Source organism: Ursus maritimus, unplaced genomic scaffold, assembly GCF_017311325.1.
Source record: "Ursus maritimus isolate PB19 unplaced genomic scaffold, ASM1731132v1 scaffold_19, whole genome shotgun sequence".
Taxonomy (NCBI): domain Eukaryota; kingdom Metazoa; phylum Chordata; class Mammalia; order Carnivora; family Ursidae; genus Ursus; species Ursus maritimus.
This window is the reverse complement of record NW_024424341.1, coordinates 34,399,693-34,424,866: the sequence shown is the minus strand read 5'-3', so window position 1 is coordinate 34,424,866 and position 25,174 is coordinate 34,399,693. Positions and strand designations below refer to the sequence as shown.

Genomic DNA, 25,174 nt, shown 5'->3' with positions numbered 1-25,174 from the left:
TTTATTTTAGAGAGAGAGAGAGAAAAAATGCATGAGCTGGGGGAGAGGAAGAGAGGAAGCAGATGCCCCCATGGAAAGCAGAGTCCGATGTGGGACTCAATCCCAGAACCCCAAGATCATGACCTGAACTGAAACCAGGAGTAAGATGCTTAACCAATGGAGCCACCCAGGAGCCCCACAAATTGTGTCCTTTGAGTATGAACAGTTTATCGTATGTCAATTATATCTCAATTTTTTAAAGAAAGGAAAGGAAAGGAAAGGAAAGGAAAGGAAAGGAAAAGAAAAGAAATGGAAGGAAAAAGAAAGAAAGAAAGAAAGAAAGAAAGAAAGAAAGAAAGAAAGAAAGAAAGGAAGGAAGAAGGAAAGAAAAAGAGGGAAGGAGGAAGGAAGGGAGGAAGGCAGGGAGGAAGAAAGAAAGAAAACACCACCACCTGGCTTCCAGAGACCATAGACACATCAGGAACAGGCAAAGATGACTTCACGGGTATTTTTCTCTGCCTAATTCCCCCAGGACATTTGTGCAACTATCTAGGCATGGGTGGAAGACTTCCTGTGTTCCCTGCTCTTAACAGGCATCCCTGTCCCACCAGGTTTCCCAGCCTTTGGTGATTTCTCAGCAAACTAAACATGGGTCCAGTTTCCTATATGTGCTTGTCTTTGTTCTTCTGATTTCAGAACTTTGCAAATGATTCCTTTCCCCTGCCAGAGTCTCTTTTATTCTTCTAGTTAGGTATGTTTCATCCATGGGAGAACATCTTCCTAGCCCTGAGTTCTCTTGGCCTGGGTCCTACCTCTATCCTCAAATTAAAGTTGGCAGTGTATTTGAGACAACAAAATATGGCTCATAGTCACATCTAACATTTATTAAAGATCATTTATTAGGGGTTACTGAAGGCATCACCTTCTGATCTGTAGTGGGTAGAAAAAACCATTGTTTCTTTGATAGGCTTTCTGCTACCTCTTCCTGGACCCCTATAAAACACTGAATTCATTTTTGCACACTAAGAAAGCATGACTGCAATGATCATGAGCTGGTTTCTTAAAGAACAATCCTAGTAGAGATATTAGCTATTTCCATGCCTTAAATCTGATTATCTAGCCTTGATCTGAAAGCATACAATGCAGTTAAAAGGAAAATGAGGTGATAAAATGTATGGGACCAAATACACACAAGTACAGGTAAAGTTGGGGAAATCTGAATAACACTGGTAGATTATCATTATTATTATGCTGCTTATAATATTGTACTATAGTTTTGCAAAATTTAACCATTGGAGGAGACAGGGTAAAGGGTATATAAGATCTCTCTCTATTCTTTCTTAATACTTAAGGTAAATCTATGGATGATCTGAAAATTTTCAATTAAAAAAGAGCATAACATCTTCACCCCTGTGTTCGCTGCAGCATTATTTACAATGGCCAAGACATGGAAACAACCCAAGTGTCCACCAGTGGAGAAGTGGATAAAGAAAACTTAATATATATATGCAATGGAATATTATTCCACCATTAGAAAGGAGGGTAATCCTGCCATTTGCACCAACATGGATAGACCTTGAGGATCTTAAGGGCATCATGCTGAGTGAAATAAGTCAGAAAGCAAAGAAATACTGTATGATCTCACTTAGATGTAGAATCTAACAAAAACAAACTCATAGATGTAAGGAGAAGGTTGGTGGTTACCAGAGGTGGAGGGTGGGGTGAAATGGGTGAAGGTGGTCAAAAAGTATAAATTTCCTGTTATAACATAGATAAGTTCCAAGGATATAATGTACAGCATAGTAACTATAGTTAATGATACTGTATTGTATATTTGAAAATTTGCTAAGAGAGTAAATCTTAGAAGTTCTCATCACAAGAAAAAAAAGTTGTATCTATGTGAGGTGATGGGTGGTAACTAACATTTTGCGGGAATCGTTTTGCAATTATACACATATCACATCAGTATATTTTGCGCCTTAAACTAAAATTATATGTCAACTATATCTCAATAAAACTTGTGGGGGGGATGGGGAGAACATAGGCATGGAAGAAAAGAGACCTAGAAAAATTCAAATATCATCCTTATTCTTACATGATTATTAAAACTTTGGTCTGGCTCACATAATTTCCTTTTGGGAAATACTCACCCTTACCTCCCTGTTTTTGTAGGAAGACTATCAATTAATGGTCTGTCTTTCTCATTGAAAGAGGCAGACTGACCCATCACAATACTCCATTCCCTGGACTAGGAGATTGGGCTGGAGCTGAGCATGTGCCCTCAATTGAGCCAGAGTCCTGAGGCCAGTGGAAGGGAGATGACCTTATTGTTTATTCCTGGCTCTGTAAGTATGATAATGGTGGAAAACCGGAACTCCCAGGAGTCATTTCTGCTACTACACTGGAGAAGGTAAGAAAAGGAGCTCCTCTGGAGGAGCAAGAACGGGAGAACAGAGTTGTAAGTTGGGGATTGTGAAGGGAAGCAGGAGTGGAGGTGGGGGGAAGAGTATGATGATCCCATCTTAAGAGTTCAGGTCAGTTGGTGAGCTAATTAATTCCTTTTCCCTCTTCTGTCTTTGTTAGTTTGAGGTTTGACCCTGTCACTTAAAAGAAAGAGTCCTGAGGCTTAACTGATGAAATTTCAATATAGCATCTGGCATCAAACATTAAACTCTGGAGGGGGCAGGGGGAAAAAAACCAAAAAACAAACAAACAAAACCCCATTAAACTCTGGTTCCTGTCTTGCCTCAGATAACCAGCTGATTTTTTTTTTTTTTAAGTAGGCTCCACGCCCAGCATGGAGCCCAACTCAGGGCTTAAACTCACACACCTGAGATCAAGAGCTTGACCCTTAACAGACTGAGCCACCCAGGCACCTCCAGCTGATACTTTTTAAAGTGTTAGTTTCACAGACTGTTAAAGAGTTCCAAACCCGACTTTTTCCTTTTACTGGTGGGAAAGGCCCAAGAAGTTAAAGCAACTTGTTCTAATTTGCAACCCAGTTTACAGAGTTACACTCTTCTCACTTCTCCACGATTTTACAGATGAGGGGAGCTTGGCTGGCTACCGTGTCAGTTAGCAGAGGGCCGTGGCGAAGAGCCGATTTGGAGCCAACGCTGCCTAGGTTCAAATTCCAGCTCTGTCACTGATAAGTAAAATCAATTAAAATTAGGAAAGTCATTTTATGTTTATGTACCTCTGTCTTTTCATCTGGAAACTGAGAATGATGATAGCATATGCATCACGGAGCTGTTGCGAAGGTCAAATATATTAACAGAATAGTGCCTGGCACAAAGCTCGCTATAAGAGCCTTCTTGTGTTACTGCTACTCAAGGCTTTCAGAATTTCTCAATAGCCCAAAAGGTTCCATATGTTTGGTATTTCTTAGAGTAGTGAGTGCACCTGTTTCAGGCTCTCACAACAGTACTTGTTTATGTGGATTTCTAGGACCCACCCTAGACCTAGTGAATCAGAATCTGCAACTGATACCAATCCAAGTGATTCTTTTGAATACTAAGCCTGGAACTATTATGTTAGGGTTTTGGTTACATATTTCTGAATATGTGCTTTCATGGTGACATTCGGTGTTATGGATGATATGACAGGTGCTAAGAATTTATCATATCCCATATTATCAATCTAAACAAAATATGCTTTGGACAAAACAGTTAAGACACATTCGTCTTTTGTATTACATTGAACCCTGCGAAATTGCCATTATTAGACCATTTCTGACCTACAAAATGGCAGTTCTGTAAGGTTCAACCTCATAGATTCAACCTTGCTGTTAACATTTCCTAGTAGTGTCTAAGATTCCTGGGGGGCATAAGATGAAGTAAGTGCAAAGTCCAAGTCTCACTAACCAAGAGCCTCACAGGGTCTCAGGACATGCTCCCTTCCTGACCTTACGCACCCCTTCATTGCCTGTCCGGATAGACTGATTAATTTCTGGTTTTGCTCCATTCAGGTTAAAATCCTATTGCCAGAAGGCAGCAAGCCAAGAGGTTGCCAAGAACTTGGTAAGTTTATTTCCATTTCTAGGGGAAAACTTGACTCCCAAAACAGGGGGCTTATCTATGGGGACCGAGGAGAACTGGTAAGGAACGCACGACCCTGGGTAAATGTGTGGGTTACAGCTTTAATGACCATACAAAGTACTGATGTAATTCCAAGAAGGCCAAGTCTTGGACACTTACATACTCATCCCCTAGCTGACATTAAATAAAACCAGAATGCCCAGAGAGATGAAAATACACTTTGTGCTTATTTAAAAAAAAATTTTTTTTAAGATTTTATTTATTTATTCGACAGAGATAGAGACAGCCAGCGAGAGAGGGAACACAAGCAGGGGGAGTGGGAGAGGAAGAAGCAGGCTCATAGCAGAAGAGCCTGATGTGGGGCTCAATCCCAGAATGCCGGGATCACGCCCTGAGCCGAAGGCAGACGCTTAACCGCCGTGCCACCCAGGTGCCCCTTAAATTTTGTTTTTTAATTCCTGATCCATGGTATATAACTCAGTGGGCACATTAGAATCACCTTAGGAACATTAAAATACAACAAAACAAAAAGCAAAGAAACTAATGCCCAGGCCCTACCCTAGAGCAATGAAATAAAAAAATTCTGGCAGGAGGACCTGAACATCAGTATTTAAATAAAACTCTGCAGGTCATTTTAGTGTGAGGACAGTGTTTCTGAGTCAGTGGTTCTCAACTTTGGGGGGATCAGAATCACTTGGGGGGGCTAATGAAGCACCCAGAGGTCAGGGTCCTTCAAAGAGGAACGAGCCTGGGCTTTTGTGTTCCCACATTCCCCTGGTGAACCTGGTTTACTCCTGTGAGCCCAAATTTTGAGACCATCTATTGCAGCTAATTGTTTTAGAGCAATAGTTTTCACACTTAGTAGCTAGTTGTAATTGCCTGGGGAGCTTTAAAGAAAGTCTATTCCTCCCCCCATTCCCATGTGATTTAATTGGTTTATGGTTCATCGTAGGCACTGGAATTTTTAAAAAGCTTCCCCAGGTGATTCTAATGTGCAGACAGGGTGGTTAAACACTTCTAGAGAACATTTCTGAAAATTTTCCGTATATTTCTATCCTCTGGACATGTAAATGCTAATAACAGCTTGAGATCTGAAAAAACCTAATCTCTTGTTTTGGCTGTAGAAGGAGCATATGATCTCAGAGGTTGAATAGAGACCTGGCAGTGTTTGCCCTTGATCTAAATCTCACAGATGTGGGGGGTAAGATACGTTATGTTTGGGGAACTGGAATTAAAGATACTTTCTAATGCTGGGCTGGAAGAAGGAGAGTTTTTGTGAGCTGTATAAACCTGGATCAAAATATATTCCTTTCAAATTAGTTGAGTGAAAGCCAGTCTCAAAAGGTTGCATATTGTATGGTTTCATTTCTATAACATTCTTGAAATAAAATTATAGAGATGGAGAACAGATTCATGGTTGTCGGGATTGGAATGCGGTGAGGGAGTGGATGTGGCTAAAAAGGGGTATCTTGGGGGATCCCTGTGATGGAACCGTTCTGTGTCTTGATTGTGTTAGTAGCTACGGGAAGCTCTACATGTGATAAAGCTCACAGAACTATGATGAGATGCAGATAGAACTGGTGAAATCTGAATAAGTCTGTGTACTGTGGCAATGTCCGTGACATAGGTTTTTTTTGTTTTGTTTTTTAAATTTAAATTCAATTTAATTGACATATACTGTATTATTATTTTCAGAGGTAGAATTTAGTGATGCATCAGTTGCATTAACACCCAGGGCTCATTCCATCACGTGCCCTCCTTAATGCCCATCACTCTGTTACCCCATCCCCCACCCACCTCCCCTCCAGCAGCCCTGTTTGTTTCCTAGAGTTAAGAGTTTCTTATGCTTTGTCTCCCTCTCTGTTTTTGTCTTACTTATTTTTCCTTCCCTTCCCCTGTGTTCATCTGTGTTGTTTCTTAAATTCCACATGAGGGAAATCATATGGTATTTGTCTTTCTCTGACTGACTTGTTTCACTTAGCGTACTACCCTCTAGTTCCGTCCAGGCCGTTGCAAATGGGAAGAGTCCATTCTTTTTGGTGGCTGAGTGACATTCCATATACATATATACACACAAACCACGTCTTCTTTATCCATTCATCTGTTGATGGACATCTGGGCTCTTGCCATACTTCAGCTGTTGTGGACATTGCTGCTACAAACACTGGGGTGCAGGTGCCCCTTCAAATCGCTATGTTTGCATCCTTCGGATAGATACTTAGTAGTGCAATTGCTGGGTCATAGGGTAGCTCTATTTTTAACCTTTTGAGGAAACGCCATACTGTTTTCCAGAGTGGCTGCTCCACATTCTGGTATTCTGTGGTTTGATATTCTGTGGTTATGCAAGATGTTATTAGGGGGGTGGGTTGCAGGGTAAACAGGACTTCCTTGTACATATCCTTGCAACTTCCTGTGAATCTGTAATTATTTCCAAATAAAGGTTTAAAAAATACATACTCCCTTGAAGACAGGCTTAACAAGGGAGAACTGCTTAGGTCCCATGCAGGTCTTTGGCTGAATAAAGGTCCATAAAGTCTTCTAAACCTTTGGTAAATAAAACTAAAAATGTAAGTTTTTGAAGTTTGCCATTGGAGGCCAAAAAGTAAGTCTGGCTTATTTGAAATCTTAAAATATGAGAAAAGCCTCCTGGACGAGCTAGAGCTTTAGAAATATCTGCCAAGGCTGCAACCACATTTAAAGTGACGGCATACTTCTTTCCTGATGAGGAAGCAGAAGGCAAGCTGAGGACAAACCACAAGCTGACACCCCACAAACCCCCCCCCCTCCTGGGTAGGATGTGTGTGACATTCCTCCAGGAAGCTCCCAACCGCCTTAATGTTAATGCCTCACTAGAGGGAAGAACAACCTGAACTTGACAATGGCAAGGCCTCCAGTATCTTGGAGATCCTCTGTAGGTTCTTTGAAACCCTCCTTTTCCTTACCTCCCCCAACTCCCTAGTATATAACCCGTCACCCCTCACAACCCCGTCCAGCAACTCTCTCTGCCCACGGGTCCTATCCCCGTGCTTTAATAAAACCACCTTTTTGCACCAAAGACATCTCCAGAATTCTTTCTTGGCCATCAGCTCCAGATCTCACCCCACCAAACCTCACCTATATTCCAAAACTATATCATTTCTCACTCCACCCCACGTGTACCCCCATTACAGACGCAGCTAATGTAAAAACAAAACTTTGCGCTTAGCGCAGTACTTACTTAGGACATATCAAAACTGAATGTTAGGGTTCCCACAGCAGATTCTAAGTAGCTAATTCTAATAAACACTTGGGGTGACTTACTTACCCAGTCAACAATGGGACTTATTTTAACCAACCATGTATAGACCTATGGACTCTTTCTGATGTGGGAAACAAAAGCAGAGGAAATGTAGATAAAATTAAAGGTCCTTATAACCCACTGTCATTGACAAATGCTTGAGGCAGGCAGAGTGTAAGGCTCTTCCAGCAAACTTAATGTTAATATTAAGCCTTGCTAGAGGGAAAAACAACTTTAGCTTGACACTGGCAAGGCCTCCAGTATCCCAGGAGTCTTCCTTAGCATATGAAAATCCCTTCAGAACTTCTCTTTGTCTTTACTTCCCCAACCCTAAAGTATATCATCAGTTGCTCCTCACAATTCCAAGACGGCAGCTCTTTCTGCTCCTAGGTCTGGTCCCCCTGTTTTACTAAAACCACTTTTTTGCAACAAAGACGTCTCAAGAACTCTTCTTGGCTGTCCACTCCAGACCCCAGCACTACTCCAAAACACATCATTTCCACACTTTCTAACTGCACGCTTTCTATCCTTACTTAGTGTAGCCACCATGACTGTAATGACCCCCTCCCCCAAAGATTCCACATTCCCCCACACAGTTTATCTGTCTCAGGGAAATATTCAATGACTTTGTTCCCTGGCAAGTGAATTAACTCAGCTTTCATGTCGTTGATACTGTTGATGTAGTTTTAGAAAGCTAGCATGCGGGTACATAGGAATTATGGGAGTCAAAGGGTTTTGCAAGTGAATGCCCTATTAAGACATCAGGGAATGGAAATATTGCAACCTTTCAGCCTGAGGCTGTGTGATACTGTGATTTATAATAAGAGATACCTATTTGGTCTTGGACCCATTTCTAGCACAGAGCTCCTAAAACCCTTGGAATTTCCTAAGTGATGACAGCAGCAGATGTCTTGTGTTATGTTAATGAGGGTGGGGACTGGTTGCCAAGGAAACCAACCAGGTAATTTGAGGGGCAGAACTTTCAGTTCTTCCCCAAACCCCCCCAGGCCCTGGGAGGGGAGAGGGGCTGGAGATTGAGATCAATCACCACTGGCCAAAAGATTTAATTAATAGCACCTGTGTAGTGAAGCCTCCATAAACACCTAAAAGGAGGACAGTTGGAGAGCTTCCAGGCTGGTGAACATGTAGATTCTGAGAGCATGGAAGCTCCCTGGCCTTTCCCTATGCCTTGTCTTCAGTATCTCTTCGTCTGGCTGGTGATTTGTATCCTTTAATATTCTATGTAATAAACTGGTAATCCAGTAAGTAAGCAGGTTTCCTGACTTCTATGAGAAGCTCTAACAAATTAATCGAACCCAAGGAGAAGGTCAGTGAAACCTCCATTCTACAGCTGGTGGGTCCAGAAGCACAGATGACAAACTGGAATCTGAAGTGGGGGTGGAGGGACGTCTTGTAAGACTGAGCCCTTAACCTGTAGGATCTGATGTCATCTCCAGGTACATATTGTCAGAATTGAGTTGAATTATGGGACTCCACAGTGGAACTGGGCATAGGACATGTTTATAGGGTGGCAAAAAGAAAAACCATAGGCCCAAAATGGAGTCACTTATGCTAAGCCACATCACCAAAGGAAGGCTTGATAGCTAACCTAATTACAGTGTGAACATCCTCCAGAAATGTAGTCTTAACTGGGTCAGTCAGGAGTTTTCTGGTCAACACCAATGAGGTAATCTGTCATGTGGGCCCTCTCCATTTCCCCACCACTACCCCCAAAGGAAGATGAAGTCTTGATAAGACCCTCTACTCTTACCCCTAAGAAAAAGTGAATTTATCTGAAACAATCCTTTCTTTTGCTAATAATCCCACGCCCCACCTTCCTTCCTATAAAAACCTTCCGTTCTGTACAACTCCTCAGAGCTCCCCTTTACTTGCGAGATGGGGGGCTGCCTGATTCATGAATCAGTTAATAAGGCCAAGTAGGTCTTAGAAATTTGCTCAGTTGCATTTTTGTTCTTTAACAAGGGGTGGTCCCAAAGTCCCATGCCCACAACAGTTGTCTCATTCTCTAATACCTTCCCAAGCCAGAACTCAGATGACCTTGTTTTAGGAAAATGTAATGAGGGCTCCCAGCCAGTTTCTCCCACCTCTAACATCTTCTGGAGTCAACTCAAGTAACAAGGTCCATTCTTTTATTGAGCTTTTCCAAGCTGAAAATACAGACCAAGCACATGGCCCCAAGAGAGGCAGGTTTACTAATCTCCTTCAGGCATGGTTAGCAGAAATTTGAGACTCATAGTATTTGGTTGTTCCTTGTAATCTGACAGTCCCTGGGGATGTGACAAACTATTTGAATATCAAAGTCAAAGTCTGGGACCTTGTTGCTCAAAGTGTGGTTGGGAGCCAGGAGCAGCCCAGAAGCTGTTAGAAGGGCAAATCCTCAGGTCCCACTCCAGAGCTATGAATCAGAAATCTGGTGGTGGGCATAATTTTTTTTTTCTTATTGTGGTAAAATACATATAACATAAAATTTCACCACTTAACCTTTTTGAGGTATACAGTTCCGTGGCATTTAGTACATTCGCAATACCATGCAACCGTCACTGCTGTTACGTAGCTTATTCTCATTGCCTCAAAAGAAAACCCTATAACCATCAGGGGCACAGTTGGTTAAGCATCCAGCTCTTGGTTTCAGCTCAGGTTGTGATCTCAGGGTTCTGATCTCAGGGTTGTGAGATCGAGCCCTGGGACAGGCCCACATCAAGGCCTGCGTCAGCCTTCGCACTCAGCACTAAATCTCCTTAAGTTTCTCTCTCCCTCTCCCTCTGCCCCTTCCTGCCATACTCACCTGCTCGCGCGCTCTCTCTCAAATAAACAATCTTGTGAGAGAGAGAGAGAAAGAAAAAGAAAGGAAGGAAGGAAGGAAGGAAGGAAGGAAGGAAGGAAGGAAGGGAGAGAACCATAGCCATTAAGCAGCCCCTTCTCATTCTCTCTCCTCCCGCCCCTGACAAATGCTAATATGCTCTCCATCTCTCTGGATCTGCCTCTTTTAGACATTTCATATAACTAGGATCATCCACGTGTGGTGTTTTGTGCCTGGTTTCTGTCACTATAATCTTTTCAAGGTTCATCCATTCTGTACCATATATCAGTGCTTCATTCATTTTCATGGATTAATAATATCCCATTGTATGGATAGATGACGTTTCGCTTACCATTTCTTTAGTTGCTGAACATTTGGGTGGTTTCTACCTCTCACTATTATGAATAATGAGTGCTATAAACATCCGTGTACAAGTTTTTGTTTGAACACCTGTTTTCTGTTCTCTTGAGTATATGTAGGAGTCAAATTGCTGGGTCATATGGTAATTCCATGTTTAAGTTGTTAAGGAATCGCCAAGTGCTTCCATAGAGGCTGGGTCATTTTATCCTCCCACCAGCAACTCACGAGTGTTCCAATGTCTGCACACCCTTGCCATCAAGTGTTGTTTCCTGGTTTTTGTTTTGTTTTGCTTTGAAGCCATCCTAGTGGATATGAAATGCTCTCTCACTGTAGTTTTGATTTCCTGCAGTTGTTTTTAAGTAATCCTCCTGCTGATTCTAATGCATCTAGAATTTGAAAAAGTTGTCCAGGGGCCAGTAGCGTCCACTCAGAAACTAGTCTTAGAAATGCAGGGGGGCGCCTGGGTGGCTCAGTCGTTAAAGCGTCTGCCTTTGGCTCAGGGCGTGATCCCGGCGTTCTGGGATCAAGCCCCACATCAGGCTCCTCCACTATGAGCCTGCTTCTTCCTCTCCCACTCCCCCTGCTTGTGTTCCCTCTCTTGCTGGCTATCTCTATCTCTGTCAAATAAATAAATAAAATCTTAAAAAAAAAAAAAAAAAAAATGCAGAATCTTAGACCAATTAAATCTACTCAAATTCTGCATTTTAATAAGATCCCCAGGGGATCACCGCGTACCTTGGTGTTTGAGAAGGCTGGTGAAGGAGACATCCCTAAATTGTTAACACTTCCTAATCCTCATTTAAATATGTTAGAGTTAGGGTCTGTGTTTTTAATGCCCCATTTGTCTAGTATATTCTTGTTGGACAGTCTGGAAAAGTGAGAAGAACATAGAACTTGGAGTAAAACAGCCAAACCCAGTTTCCACCACTAACTCTATTGCTCAGGGTCTGGATGACCCCAGGCTAGGGTGCTTAATCTAGAAAAGGAATTAATATCTGCCTCCTGCACCCATTAGAGCATCTAATTCAACTCAGTGTGGAGAAGTTCACTCAATCTGGTTCTGCCTCCTCCCCTTGCCCTACACTAGCCCTGGTTATTTTGTGAGCGTTTTAGGGAAGCAAATCTCAGCTTTGGCCTCCTGTCACGTCAATGAGCCGCTGGGGGACTGGCTAAATGACTTGCCAGATGATTTTCTTAAGGCGGCCAGCTTGGCAAGAAGTTCAGGATTGATCCCATAGTCAACTTCCCTGGACAAAGTAGGACCTCTTTCAAGGCTGAACTGTGGGATTCCTATAATTTATAGACTTGTAAGAATTTCTAGGGGCACTTACTTTTGGGGTAAAGTAATTTTAACGCATTTTAAATAGCTCCGTGGGGCTAGGCAAATATTACCGTCTCTCAGCAAAGCTGTCTCTCTTACTAAGGGACTTTCTAAGCACTCAGAACCCACAATGCATTTAAATCTCCAGCCAAGACCAGGGGCCATTTTGCGCATGCACACACATATCCCTGCCCCCAGGGGACATGCGGCAACATCTGAAGATTCGTCATCACTGGGGGTGGGCGCTCCTTGCATCTACGGGGTGGAGAACACAGTCACCGTGGAACATCCTAGAGTGCATCAGACAGCCCCACGTAGAAAGACTTCGCCTCTACCCAGATACCAGCACTACTCAGGTTGAGAAATGCCGCCCTACACTCGGGGGCCGCATCAGCCAATCGCAGGCAGATGAGAAAACGGACTCGCAGAGAAGTGGGGTGACCTGGCGCGATCACCCGGCTACGGATAGAAGAGCAGAATTCAAACCACAACTGGCTCCAAATCCCTGAGGCCGGAGTTGTTTTATAATGTTTGTTTTCAACCGGTCTTATTGGAGCACAGCTTGCAACTGTTTACTCTGCAATTGAACAGGAAAACTGGCCATAAAAGGCTTTTAGACCTCTCAAACAACTGCCCTTTGTACAATCAATCAGAGCCACCTCCCAGTTCCTCCAACTTGGTTAAAGATTTATCCCACTGCCTTGCAGGGCTTGGGTTAAAGGGCTCTTCCGTGTCTGTGAGAGCGATGATGAAAAGGCTGACAGGGTTAAGATTCTCCCGGAGCAGGTGTGGTCTGAGGTAGACACAGTGACCTGTTGGGAGTTACCTGCCCGGGGGCTAGCTAGTGTGTGACAGGGAGCAGCAGGATGGAAGGTAACTCAGTGTCACCGTCAGGGGTGGTGGTGCCAGTACGTGGCGGGATAGCAAGCCACAGGCACACATACAGCCAGCCCCTCCCCGGAGAGGCCCTTGAAGGCTGCCATCTGCCAGGTGTGGGGCTCCTGCTTATGCGTGTGGCATTGCATGTGGTCTCGCCGTGGCCCTCAGAAGCAGCAGGTCTCATGCCCATTGTCCTAAGAGGACACTTCCACCCAGGGGCTCAGGACCTTGGTCTGGGTCTCTCAGTTGTCAGTGGTAAAGACAGTACCAGAACCTGGGCAGTTTGTCTCCATGCTGGGTGGCTGGCTTCCTCTTCGTTTTGAAATCTGATTCTACCTGCATAGCTACATGGTGTCTCTCTCACTCTTTCTGTTTCTTCTTCCTTTCTTCAGGGATGCGGGATAGGGGAGGGAAGGGTGTATTTATAATGTGGTTGACCCTTCTGTGTATCTCCTAGAAAAGAATTTTAAAGAAGCTAGGTTTCTTCCCTGCCCAGATCCTGGAACTTCCCCACCATAGGAGTGGATTTAGATGTAGGCTGTTTGACCTCATTCCCCCCTGGGAATGGGGCTGAGGCTGGAGTGCGCATCCAGCGGTGGGGCTAGTAGGAAGAGCAAGATGGTGGAGGTGAGACCTTTGGGAAGATCCCTTGAGACTCTTGGCCTTGTGGTTGACATGACACCTGAACCAGCCAAGTCAGCAGGGGAGGCTGTGGCTTCGTGAGTTAGAACGTGAAGCCGAAGCTCAAATTCCAGTTCTAGCTGGAGGGCCAGTCACATAAGTCTTCTGAACCTCACTTTTCACAGCTGCAAAATGGGAATACTAATACTATGCAGGGTTATTGGGATCATGTGTCTGATAGTACCCAACAAATGCTTGAAGCATAAGGAATGCTTCATAACAATTATTAATATTTACTAGATATCCACTACATGCCAGACACTGCTCTGAGTATTTTAACATTAGTTAATGTAATGTTGATGTAATCTAATGGTCCCGACTATCCTGTGAGGTAGGTTCAGTTATTATCCTCATTAACTCTTTTTGAGAAGAGAAAAAAATCAAAGTGCAAAGAGCTTAACCTGACAACCAAGGTCACAGAAAGTGATAGTAATAGCTGACTCTTACATAGAATTTTCCGTGTGGCCACAAACACTTGGACGTGAATGCTCATTGCAACATTACTCACGAACGACCCGATGTCCATCCACTGATGAATGGATAAACAAAATGTGGTCTGTGCATACAGCGGGAAATTACTCAGCTTTAAAAAGGAATGGAATTCTGATACATGCTACAAGACGGATGAACCTTCAAAAGATGAATGAGGAAAGACTGTGAAGCCAGCGATGGTGAGGGGGACACTACTCAACCAGAGGACAGGTGGCTAGCAGCTGAAGATCTTGGGGAGGAGAAAAGAAGCATCTACAAGGGCTTTCATTAAAATGAGTTTTGCAGAGCAGTAGCTCTTTCTGCCCACAGGTCCTGTCCCTGTGCTTTAATAAAATCACCTTTTCGCACCAAAAATAAGTAAATAAGGAAGGGAGGGAAAAATAAATAAATAAAATGAGTTTTGTGGTATAGGATATAACCATTTCTTCGATCTTTGCACAAAATCTTTTAATTTAAATTTTAGTTAGTTAACATACAGTGCAGTCTTGGTTTCTGGAATAGAATTCAGTGATTCTTCATTTACATACAACACCCGGCACTCATCACAAGTACCCTCCTTAATACCCATCAGCTGTCTAGCCCATTCCCCCACCCCCCACCTCCCTCCAACAACCCTCAGTTTGTTCTCTATTGTTAAGAGTCTGTTATGGCTTGTTTCTGTTTCTCCTTCCCTCTGCCCCGTATATTCATGTTTTGTTTCTTAAATTCCACATATGAGTGAAATCTATTTGTCTTTCTCTGGCTGAGTCATTTCATTTAGCATAATACACTCTAGCTCCAACCATATCGTTGCAAATGACAAGGTTTCATTTTTTGATGGCTGAGTAATATTCCATCATCTATATATACCACATCTTCTTTATCCATTCATCTGCTGATGGGCATCTGGGCTCTTTTCATAGTTTGGCTATTGCTGATAATGCAGCTATAAACATCAGGATGCATGTACACCTTCGAACCTGTATTTTTGTAGCCTCTGGGTAAATATCTAGTGGTGCGATTGCTGGGGCGTAGCGTAGTTTATTTTTAACTTTCTGAGCAACCTCCAAACTGTTTCCCACAGTGGCTGCGCCAGTTTGCATTCCCACCAGCAATACAAGAGGTTTCCCCTTTCTCCGCATCCTCGCCGACACCTATTGTTTCTTATGCTGTTAATTTTAGCCGTTCTGACAGGTGCACAAAATCTTTAATAAAATCTATGCTAAAGATCTGAGCCAATCTGATGTTGGCTTTGCCTTTGGGGGAATGCAATGAAGTGTGAAGTGTTGATTCCACACGACTTGAAGGGTAAGGAGAAAATGCTGTCCACGGCACCCTGGTTTGCGTGAGTGGGTTAAGGTTTCAAGAAAGTAAAATGTTTGGAATAGGAAATTAGGTACATGTGGTAAGTTATTCAACAGAAATCATTTGACATAGAGAAAGAGCCAAATGAGGATTGCAAAGCATGTCCTTATCACTGCCGCAGGAATTGGCGCCTTGTTGCCTAAGCTGAATCAAATGTTGACAGTTCTTCAGGCATTTCTACTGCAATATTGGAATTGAACACATTGGCCAAATAAAGTTGAAATAAAAAAAAAAAAAGAATTGATGCCTAACTTGGAAGGATGTCTGTCTGGGAGTTCAAACTGCCAAAAGATATCCTCCAGAAGTGCCTGGAAGGCTGGGCATAGAGTGAGCTCTGATAGGAGAGCCAGTGCTGGGTATTAGAAAGGAAGGCCAGCCCTACAGTCTCCCCCTCCACCACCATCTCCTCACCCCCACTAGTGTGCGGAAGGCGATGGGGGTGGGTAGATATAACGCCATCCACCTTGAAAGAAACTGGGATAGGCCCGGAGGTATTACTTTCCTACTGCTGTTATGGCAAATTACCACAAACTTAATGGCTTAAACAATAAAAATGTATTATCTTACAGTTCTGAAGGTCAGAGGTTTCACTGGGCTAAAATCAAGGTGTCAGCAGGGCTGCATTCCTTCTGGAGTCACCAAAGGAAAATCAGTTCCCCTGACCTTTTTCTGCTTCTGTAAGGGGCCTGCATTCCTTGGCTCCGGGTCCCTTCCCCCATCTTCCAATCTCTCTTTGACTCTGGCCCTCCTGCCTCCCTCTTATAAAGACTCTTGTATTGGAACCATCTAGATAATGCAGGATAATCTTGCTGTTTCCAGCTCCTTATCTCAATCATACCAGCAAAGCCTCCTTTGCCAGGTAAGGTCACATGTTTCAGGTTCCAGGAATTAGGATGTGCATGGATTTGAGGAACCACTATACTGTCTACCAAACCAGTTACCTACCTACTCACACCAGCCTGAGACACTTGATTTGGGATTATTTGGTATGTAGCAATGGATAACTGGAACAGAATGATCAATCCCAACTCAGCTCCTCCTGGCCGATGCAAACTTCAGTGATAAATCCTATCCCACTGAAATTCTTGTCATGCAGAGGGTGGTAGGGTCAGGCTCAAGACAACCTGATGGGTCAGGGCTACCGTAAGCTCCTTTAGAGAACTCTTACCAGTGACTGATTACCTGTCTCTCTTTCTCCATGACCCCTATTTCAAAATGAGAAAAATACCAGGGATGAATTCCCAGATAAGCATGTTTTCCATAATTGCTATTATATTATTAATTCTGCCAAGAGATGCATCAAGTTGGCATTAAATTGGCTGCTAACTTCAATGTGGTTGGTTATATATTGGCTTTCATACATGCTTTCACTTTCCTGTGTTACATTCCAGCTCCGCATCACCCTGCTCAAAATCTTTTCCATTGTTTTGCAAAATTCTTGTCAGCCAAGTGCTACGGATTCCCTTATTTTGTTTTCTGCTGAACTTCTCTGCTCCTCATCACGGAAGGAACCTATAAGCATCATTTAAGAGTTTTGCTCTGATCTTTTCACAAACACCTGCTTTATCAGGTACATATGCTTCCCATCTGTTCTGATTTCTTGCTACTGCTTTAACAACTTTATAAAATACCTTAGGTGGTTTCTGAGTCCTACAAATGAACTTATTTCTGGAATTTCTTTGGGACAAAAGGATTTAAAACTGAATATAATAAAGGAAGACTCTGTACATCTCGGTGACTGACGGGGTGGGAAAAAGGAGGGAAAGGCAGAGGGAGAAACAAATCCATGAAAGCTCAAAGCTCTGAAATTCAACAGACAAGGGGAAGAACTGAAAGAAGGGGCGCAAGCTTAGACTTGCTGATAACAACTTTGGTTTCCGACATGTAGACTTGGTGATGATGATAAGATGACAGAATGGAAATAGTAAGGCTGGATGTAAAGAATTTGCACATCCGTGGTGAGAATAAGAGTGAAAGTATGTGATTTATTTGAACAGTCAAATTTCCCTCCGGTGGAAATATATGAGAAGAGAGTACTGAGTCATGGCTTAGAAAAAGCTTTAGAAGGGCACCTTGAGTGGCTCAGTCGGTTGAGTGTCAGACTCTTGATTTCAGCTCAGGTCATGATCTTGGGTTGTGGGATCAAGCCCCACATCTGGCCTTGCACTCAGCATGGAATCTTCTTGGGATTCTCTTTCTTCTTCTTCCTCTGCCCCTCCCCCTGTTCACATTCTCGTGCTCTCTCTCTCTCTCAAATAAATAAATAAATCTTTTTAAAAATTTCATTAAAGTGGTGCCTGGGTGACTCAGTCGGTTGAGTGTCCGACTCTTGATTTCTGCTCAGGTCATGATCTTGGGTCCTAAGTTCAAGCCCTGCATGGGGCTTTGTGCTCAGCGGGAGTCTGCTTGGGATTCTCCCACTCTCTCTCCTCTGCCCCTCCCCCACTCACACATGCAAGCACACTCTCTCTCCCTCTCTGAATACATAGATAAAATCTTAAAAAAAAAAAAAAAGAGCTTTAGAAGCCAAGTTGAAGATGTATGAATGGGCATCCTCTGCACTGTAAATTCTTCACTCTTTCATTCATTCATCCATGTTTCATTTATTCTCACACTTGCATATCTTCATTTATTCATTGAGCTTCCTATACACCAGACACCAGGCCCATAGCAAGTAGTGTGCACATTAGGTGATAACTAAAGTAAAATCTCCTGAATGAGCTGCTCCAAGTTGAGAACAAAGAGAGAAAAGAGAAACACTGGGGCACCTGGGTGGCTCAGTTGGTTAAGTGTCTGCCTTCGGCTCAGGTCATGATCCTGGGGTCCTGGGACCAAGATCTGCATGATGCTCCCTGCTCAGCAGGGAGCCCACTTCTCTCTCTCCCCCTGCAGCTCTCCTGCTTGTGCTCTCTCTCTCTGTCAAATAAATAAATAAAATCTTAAAAAGAGAGAGAGAGAAAAACTTTCTTGTCAATGTGTCAAAAAGCAGGCAATGATCAGTTATTTCAGTAAATATTTGTTGAATGAGTGAGGCAAGGAACATGGGAGACTTGTTCAGAAGTACCAGGCTGTGCCAGGGCACTGAGAAAGGTGAGGTTTCCACAGATGTAAAAATTTGAAGGTGGTGTTCTGGAGAAAGATAAGGGTGAAATATTGCAGATGTGTTTTCCCAGGATTTGTTTGCTTCCACAGGTAGCAAGAAATTGGAAATACTTTAGGATATGGAATACTTCCTCATACAATTTAAAATATAATACTCATTGCTCTTTACCACCTTAGACTTCTCTCTCCCCACCCTCTTTCTCCTCTTCCCTCCCTCTTTTTCTTCCTTCCTCACTTCCTTCCTCCTCAGGCCGACCAACAACTTAGTAACACACACACACACACACACACACACACACACACACTCACATAGCAGCTAAGTTCAAGGAAGTTGCTGAGTGAAAGCCAGGAAAGGAAATATGGTGGACAATGATAATTGCCTAGTTAATACAAAGAACATCCCCTCAAAAAACAGTGAAACAAAATGAAATAACTATTGGATGCCTCATTAAAAAAAGAAAATATTCTTTGGACCCAACTGATCAAACAGAAAAGAGCGGTGTTCTATTCAAAGGCAGGATCCTGGAGTCCAAGCCCCACCCCCTTGGCTTCCCTTTCACCCGTGCAGCAGCCTGAAAGACAGCTCCATGGACATTCCCAAAGCCAAGTCAGGATCTGAGGAACCCCAGCTGGAAAATAAAACCTGTCCTAGAAGAAAGGATGTGATATGGCATACATGGGCATTGCTTATGGAAAGGAGGTTGTTAAACCCTGGACTAAGTTGTTGACTGTTCTTTGAAATGGAAAAAGATGAGTCATCAAATGTCACACCCGACTCAACTGTCTTGAGATTGCAAAATGACGGGAAGGATCTTGGGGAAAGCTCTCGTGGGCAGCCAACTGAGACTGGGAGCTCTGTCAGTGCCAACAGCGGAGACACTTGCCTACTCATCTCACAGGAAACAACAGTGCACCCAGTTCAAAGAGGGTTGAAAACAGATTACTGGTAACTCTATGTGGGATTTCCTGTCCAAATCTATGACGTTTATGTCCTATGAAGATATGTAGAACCCTAAAGCCCCAGTAATGGATAGATGAGTTAAGAGGTAATAGTTTGTACATGAAAGGATTTGAAAGGCAAGGTTTTATTGTATTAAGATCAACGGTAAACATACGATTTGACTAATCTTGACCCAGCCCTGCAGGAGTGTGTCCTGCTTTCTTGTTTGGCCCACAAAGAATGCGACCAGCCACGTCTTGCACAACAGGCATCGCGCAACCTTGTGGGAAAAGGCCAACTCACCTGCCATGCTGCTGATGTTCACCAGCCTGCCCTTGGATTTCCTAAGAAGAGGCAAAAATGCCTTCGTGACCTCCACAGCCCCGAAGAAGTTCACAGCCATGCATTTTTTGTACTCAGTCATGGGAATGAGCTCCCCGTCGGCTGGTAAGCCAATGATCCCAGCGTTGTTGACCACAGCCCACAGTCCTGAGGACAGAAAGGAACGGCTTTGATGTCCAGTGATGCTGAAGAGCAGGAGGATTTTTAACACTTGAAGCTCTGGAGTCTAAAGGGCCCCTTTGAGATTTAGGATCTAGGCAGATTACTCAAACTCTTGGACCCTAATCGCCTTGAATACCTAAAACTACCTACTCCGGGGGGTTGTGTGGGGAGTAAATTTGAAATATTAAGCGATGGGTTTTGGGAGGTATTTTCTCTTCCTTAAAGCACTTTCCTAGGTACAGCTAGATATATGCGCTCTCTGGGACCAGATGACACAGCAAGGGGGAGGTTAATAAGAGCCTATATCATGTTTCTCCCTCAAAGGACTGTGTAGAGACAGTCTAATATCTTTAGGACCACGCAGGATGATATACAAGCCTTATTCCTAGGCTAGAAAAGATCACCTAATCCAGGGAAACAGGAAAACTAGAGAGGTGCCAAGAACTAAGATTGCAGAGTCCCTGAGCCCTAGTCCCTTCCCCAACCAGCCTACTCCTGTTGATTGCATCGGAATCACCAGGAAGGCTTGTGCAAACGGATTGCTGGGCCCCACCTTCAGAGAATCTTATTTAGGGTGTTTGGGATAGGGCCTGAGAATCTACATTTCTACCAGGTTCCCAGGTGATGTTGATGCCACAGGTCTGGACCGCACTTGGAGAACCTCTGTCCCCAAGTAGTGGTTTTCACCTTGACTGCTCATTAGAACCACCTGGGGGCTTTTTAACACCCACCCCCACCCCCCAGTGCCCAGCCACATCCCAGCCAATTAGATCAGAAATCCTGGGGTAGGGGAGAGAAGGGACCTTGACATGGAATTTAAAATTTCCCAGGTGATTCCAATGCAGAAGCAAGCTTGGGAACCATGGCCCTAACAGGCGGGGAAAGAGGTAATACAAGAACTCCAGATCTTTTTCAGGGGGCAGGACCTGTAGCAAAGGTGAGTGACCTGGGTCCTCTTTACCCGACAGAGGTGACAAAATCTGGGGTATGTTTAGTTAGGCAGACCTGAAGCAGATTCTCTGAGTTCCCTGAGCCTCAGCATGGTTTAGAATAATGATTCTCAAGATGTGGTCCAGAACCAGCAGGATCAAATGGGAACTTAGAAATGCAAATTCCAGGGGTGCCTGGGCAGCTCAGTCAGTGAAGCATCTGACTCTTGGTTTCGGCTCAGGTTATGAGCTCAGGGTCCTGAGATGGAGCCCTGCTTTGGGTTCTGTGCTGGGTGTGGAGCCTGCTTAAGATTCTCTCTCTCCCTCTCCCTCTCCCCTCCCCCTCCCTCTTGCATGTGTGCACTCTCTCTCTTTCTTTCTCTCTCTTTCTCAAAAAAAGATGCAAGTTCTAGAACCCCGCTTCAGACCTGTTGAATCAGAAACTGGTGATCAGAAATTGTTGTTGAGTCTCAGCATCTGTGACAGAACATGACCGCTCTGGTGGGAGAGCCTGTGGTATGTACCGAAGCCGAACGAGCCTCAGTGCTAACAGAGACACAAATGGCAGGAGGTCCAGCCTTTGATGGCATCAAGGAGGTAGGTGGCAGCCAAATTGCACAGGGACTGGACAGAGCATTGGACATCTTCGCAGGGGCAGCAGGAGGCATTGATAATCTGTGGTGAAATGTCTCATCCCCAGGAATTTAGATACTGCCCTGGGGGAATGAGGTGAAGCTCACACTGGAATGGTTTTTGCCACATGGCAGAAAGATGGCTCAAAATAGAAACAAAGTTGAGGTGTAGAAAATAAAATTACATTTCTCACGCACCTGAGCTGGAGGTCTGACATTTACACACAGTAATGACTGGGAGCATGAAGTGAGAGAATGCCAACCTCGTAGTAAGAGCTCAACAGCTATTAGGAGGATGGTGGTGGGAGCAGAGGACGCCTGCACTAGCCCCTCCAGGTGATGGTTTTAATTCGCTCAGCCTGATGCACACCTTTGACAGGCAACAAGCAGGCAGCGGCTTGAGGATGCCCTAGAATGGGGGTGAGCAAACTTTTTCTAGGGAAGGCCAGATAGTGAGTATTTTAGTTGCAGGCACTGCTGTTTCAACTCTGCCATTCTAGTGGAGGAACAGCCACAGACTTCATCTGTAAATGAATGAAAATGGGAGCAGGGCTCCAAGAAAACTTGATTTATGGACACTGACATTTGAATTCCATTTAATTTTTACTTGTTAAAATAATATTCCTCTTCTGATTGTTTTAACCATTTAAAAATGTAAAAACTGGGGCGCCTGGGTGGCTCAGTCGGTTGAGCGTACCACTCCGGATTTCAGCGCAGGTGGAGATCTCAGGGTCATGAGATCGAGCCCCATGTCAGGCTTCCCCAGGGCGTGGAGTCTGCTTAGGACTCTCTCTCTCTCCCTCCCCCTTTGCCCCCCTTCCCCAGTCCTCACCACCTGCTGGCACTCTCTCTCTCAAAAGAAAAAATAATAATAATAATATAAATGAAAATAAAAATGTAACATGAGAGAGCTTGGTGGGGATGGAACAGTTCTGTGTTTTGATTGTGGTGCTTTTGCACAAAGCTATACACACACACACACACACACACTTGTATATATAGCTGGCAAAATCTAAGTGAGCTCCGTGGATTATACCAATGCCAGTTTCCTGGTTTTGGTATTGTACCCTAGTTATGCAAGATGTTAACATTGAGGGAGACTTGGCAAAGCATGCAAAGAAACTCTCTGTACATTTATTAGCAACTCCCTGTGAATCTACAGTTCTTTCTAAATAAAATGTTAAAATAATAATAATCAACCAGATCCATAGTTTGCCAACCCCTGCCATAGAATTTTAAGCTGGCCCATAAGCTCATCATACCTGCTGGGCTTATTAAGTTTAAAAATAATATTAATTATTAAAAATGGGTTAATACTTATATAATAATATGCTGCATAGAAACGCAGGGCAGGGCCAGATTTTGTCATTCATCAACAGGTCCCAGAGGGTTCTTCAGGAAACATCCTTCTCAGTGATTTTCAACTTGTTTCCCAGCTTCCCTTTCTCTTTGGCTTGAGAGGCTGAGGTTAAGAGACTCTCAAGGAAAGCAGGTAGACGGTGTATTGGCAGTTCTGTCTCACAAGAGGATTGCTCTCCAGAATTCTGGCCACGAGACAGTGTGGACTCACTCCCTGGAAATTATACTCACCAGACCCCTTCATCCCTGGACGCTGGCATGGTATTTCCATATCTAGAACCCATTGCTTTATCATTCAATATGGAATATGGTCAATGCTGCCCCTCTGGGCCTCACTAGAGGGGCCTGTATCAAACACCAACTTGAGTAAGACACCATGAAGTCACATTCATAAGAGAGACGAGCATGAAGCCAACAAGGGAGAAAGCAGAGCTAAGAAACAGAGACTGAACCCTGATGACCTTGCTTAAGGATCCAGACATGCCTGAAGCCAACTGGTCTTTTCAATTAAGCATATACATTCCTTTATGCGTGAGCAATTTCGAATTGGGTCCTGTCACTGGCATCTGAAAGAATCCTAATGGAAACATGGATCTGGTTCTCAAGGAACCTAGTGGTGAGGAATGGGAGATAGACAGATATTTATAATAATGCAGTAATACAGGTGTATGCAGGGCCAAACAAGTGAGTGTCCAGAAGAGGAAGGGAATGACGTAACCTGGATCACCAGGAAGGTCACGCAAGAGATGTAGTGTTTGAGCCAGGTCTCCTATGGGAGTAGAGTCTGCAGTTGGAGAAAGGCAAGAGTCTTAGAAAAACAGAATAGAGACAAGAGGGAAATTTGGGTAAGGGGAAGCTGGATGTGCAATGATGTGGCACATTTAGCACATTCTATTCTGGAAACCAATCAGAATTTACTGAGTAGACCATTAGGTATTGCAAATTAAGGGTTTGGCCAGAGCTGTTATCCTGAAAGCCCTCAAATCCTTGTGAAGATGTTTGATTTTATTTGGTGGCAGATAGAGAACCACTGAACCATTCAGTGAGAGAAAGCAAAACACCTACCACAGGCCTGGCTCATGGGAGGAACCCAAGATATGGAGGCCCTGTATGTCCAAGGGTTTTTAGGAGATGGGCAACATTGTAAAAGTGCACACTATAAAGATTACTGTCCATTGGAAAGTAATGGGAAAGGAAAGCTATTGAGGGGGTGCGGGTGGAAGGTGAAGGCCTGCACTAAGCCATAGCAGCCTGGCGATGACAGAAAGGGACTGGGATGATAAAGGTCTAGGAGATAGAACTGAAGGACTCAGGACCAATAGGATTCAGTGATTGAGGGTAAGCTGCAGGTCTCAGGGACCCCCAGGCTGCTGGCCTGGATGACAGACTAGATGGCAGTACCAGCGTCTGAGCTGTGGGATATAGCAGGGTTAAGCTCATTTCCAGACCAGCAACAGGGGAAAAGATAATGAGGTCAGGTTTTGACAAACTGAGGTGGGATGCCTGGAAGACAATTTTACATGCATAGAAGTCCAGATGTTGAGAAGAGGGCTAGGTTGGTAATACAGATTTGGAAGCGACTGGCATACATCTCACTGTTTCTCAACTATGGCAGAATATCCGCATCACCTAGGGAGCTCCCAAATATACTGAGGCCTGGACCCCCAAATAGGATCTTCTTTACAGCTGACATTCCTAGCAAAAGGAGAGCAATAGTAGCAGCCCCCTTATTGCAGGATCAGCTGAGTCCTTGCATGTAGACACTGATTTAATTGGTTGGGGGAGGGCGCCCAGGCTGGGTGGGCATCATGGGTGTGCCCCTGTGCAGCCACCTAGGGCCCTGTGCTTCTGAAAGGCCTCATGCTTGTTTTGATTTTCTGCTAGCATCATCTTAAAGTCTTAATCATTTTTTAAAACAAGGGGCCCCACATAATTTTCAGCAGGGTCCTCCAAGTTATGTAGGCCCTCTTGGGCCCAAGCATGGGTATTTTTAGACATTCCCCGGGTGATTCTAATGTGCAGCTGTGTTGAGAGTTCCTAGCACTGAGAGAGAACAGCTTAGCCCAGGTAATGTGGAGTGGGAAGTTTGGGGATGGAGCCCTTGGAAACATTCACAACTATGGGAGGAATGGAGGAAAGGGTTCATGCAGGAAAAGCAGAAAAATGATCAGAGAACTAGGGAGGCAGTGTAGGGGACTGAGACCCCAAAGTTAAGACAAGGGAAGGTAATGAACACATTTTAATATTGCTGAGAGGTAAAGAGCTTGGTGTTCAGGATGATATTTATTAGCTCGGCCAGTCCAGTTAGCCAATATGGGATTGAAGGTGAAGAAGTAAAAACAGGGCAGTGGGGTTCCAAAGAGCTTGACTACAAAGGAAGGGGAAGAAAAGCAACTGTGGCTAAAGGAAGACAGTGATTGTTAAACTTTTTTTTTTTTTTAAGTCTGATGTTAATATTAGTGGGAGGAAAGCAATGAGGGGTGCGGGCGTGAGGGTAAGTAACGGGAGAGTGACCAA

At 43.9% G+C, this 25,174-nt stretch overlaps 1 protein-coding gene across 1 annotated transcript in view; it reads right to left on the bottom strand.

Annotated features, from left to right (window-relative positions):
• HSD17B2 (hydroxysteroid 17-beta dehydrogenase 2) overlaps positions 1-25,174 on the bottom strand; it is a 77,260-nt gene that overhangs the window by 8,031 nt on the left and 44,055 nt on the right. Inside the window, exon 3 of the mRNA XM_008689781.2 lies at positions 19,537-19,722. Coding sequence (XP_008688003.1) covers positions 19,537-19,722 — 186 coding nt within the window. The remainder of the gene's footprint in view (positions 1-19,536; positions 19,723-25,174) is intronic.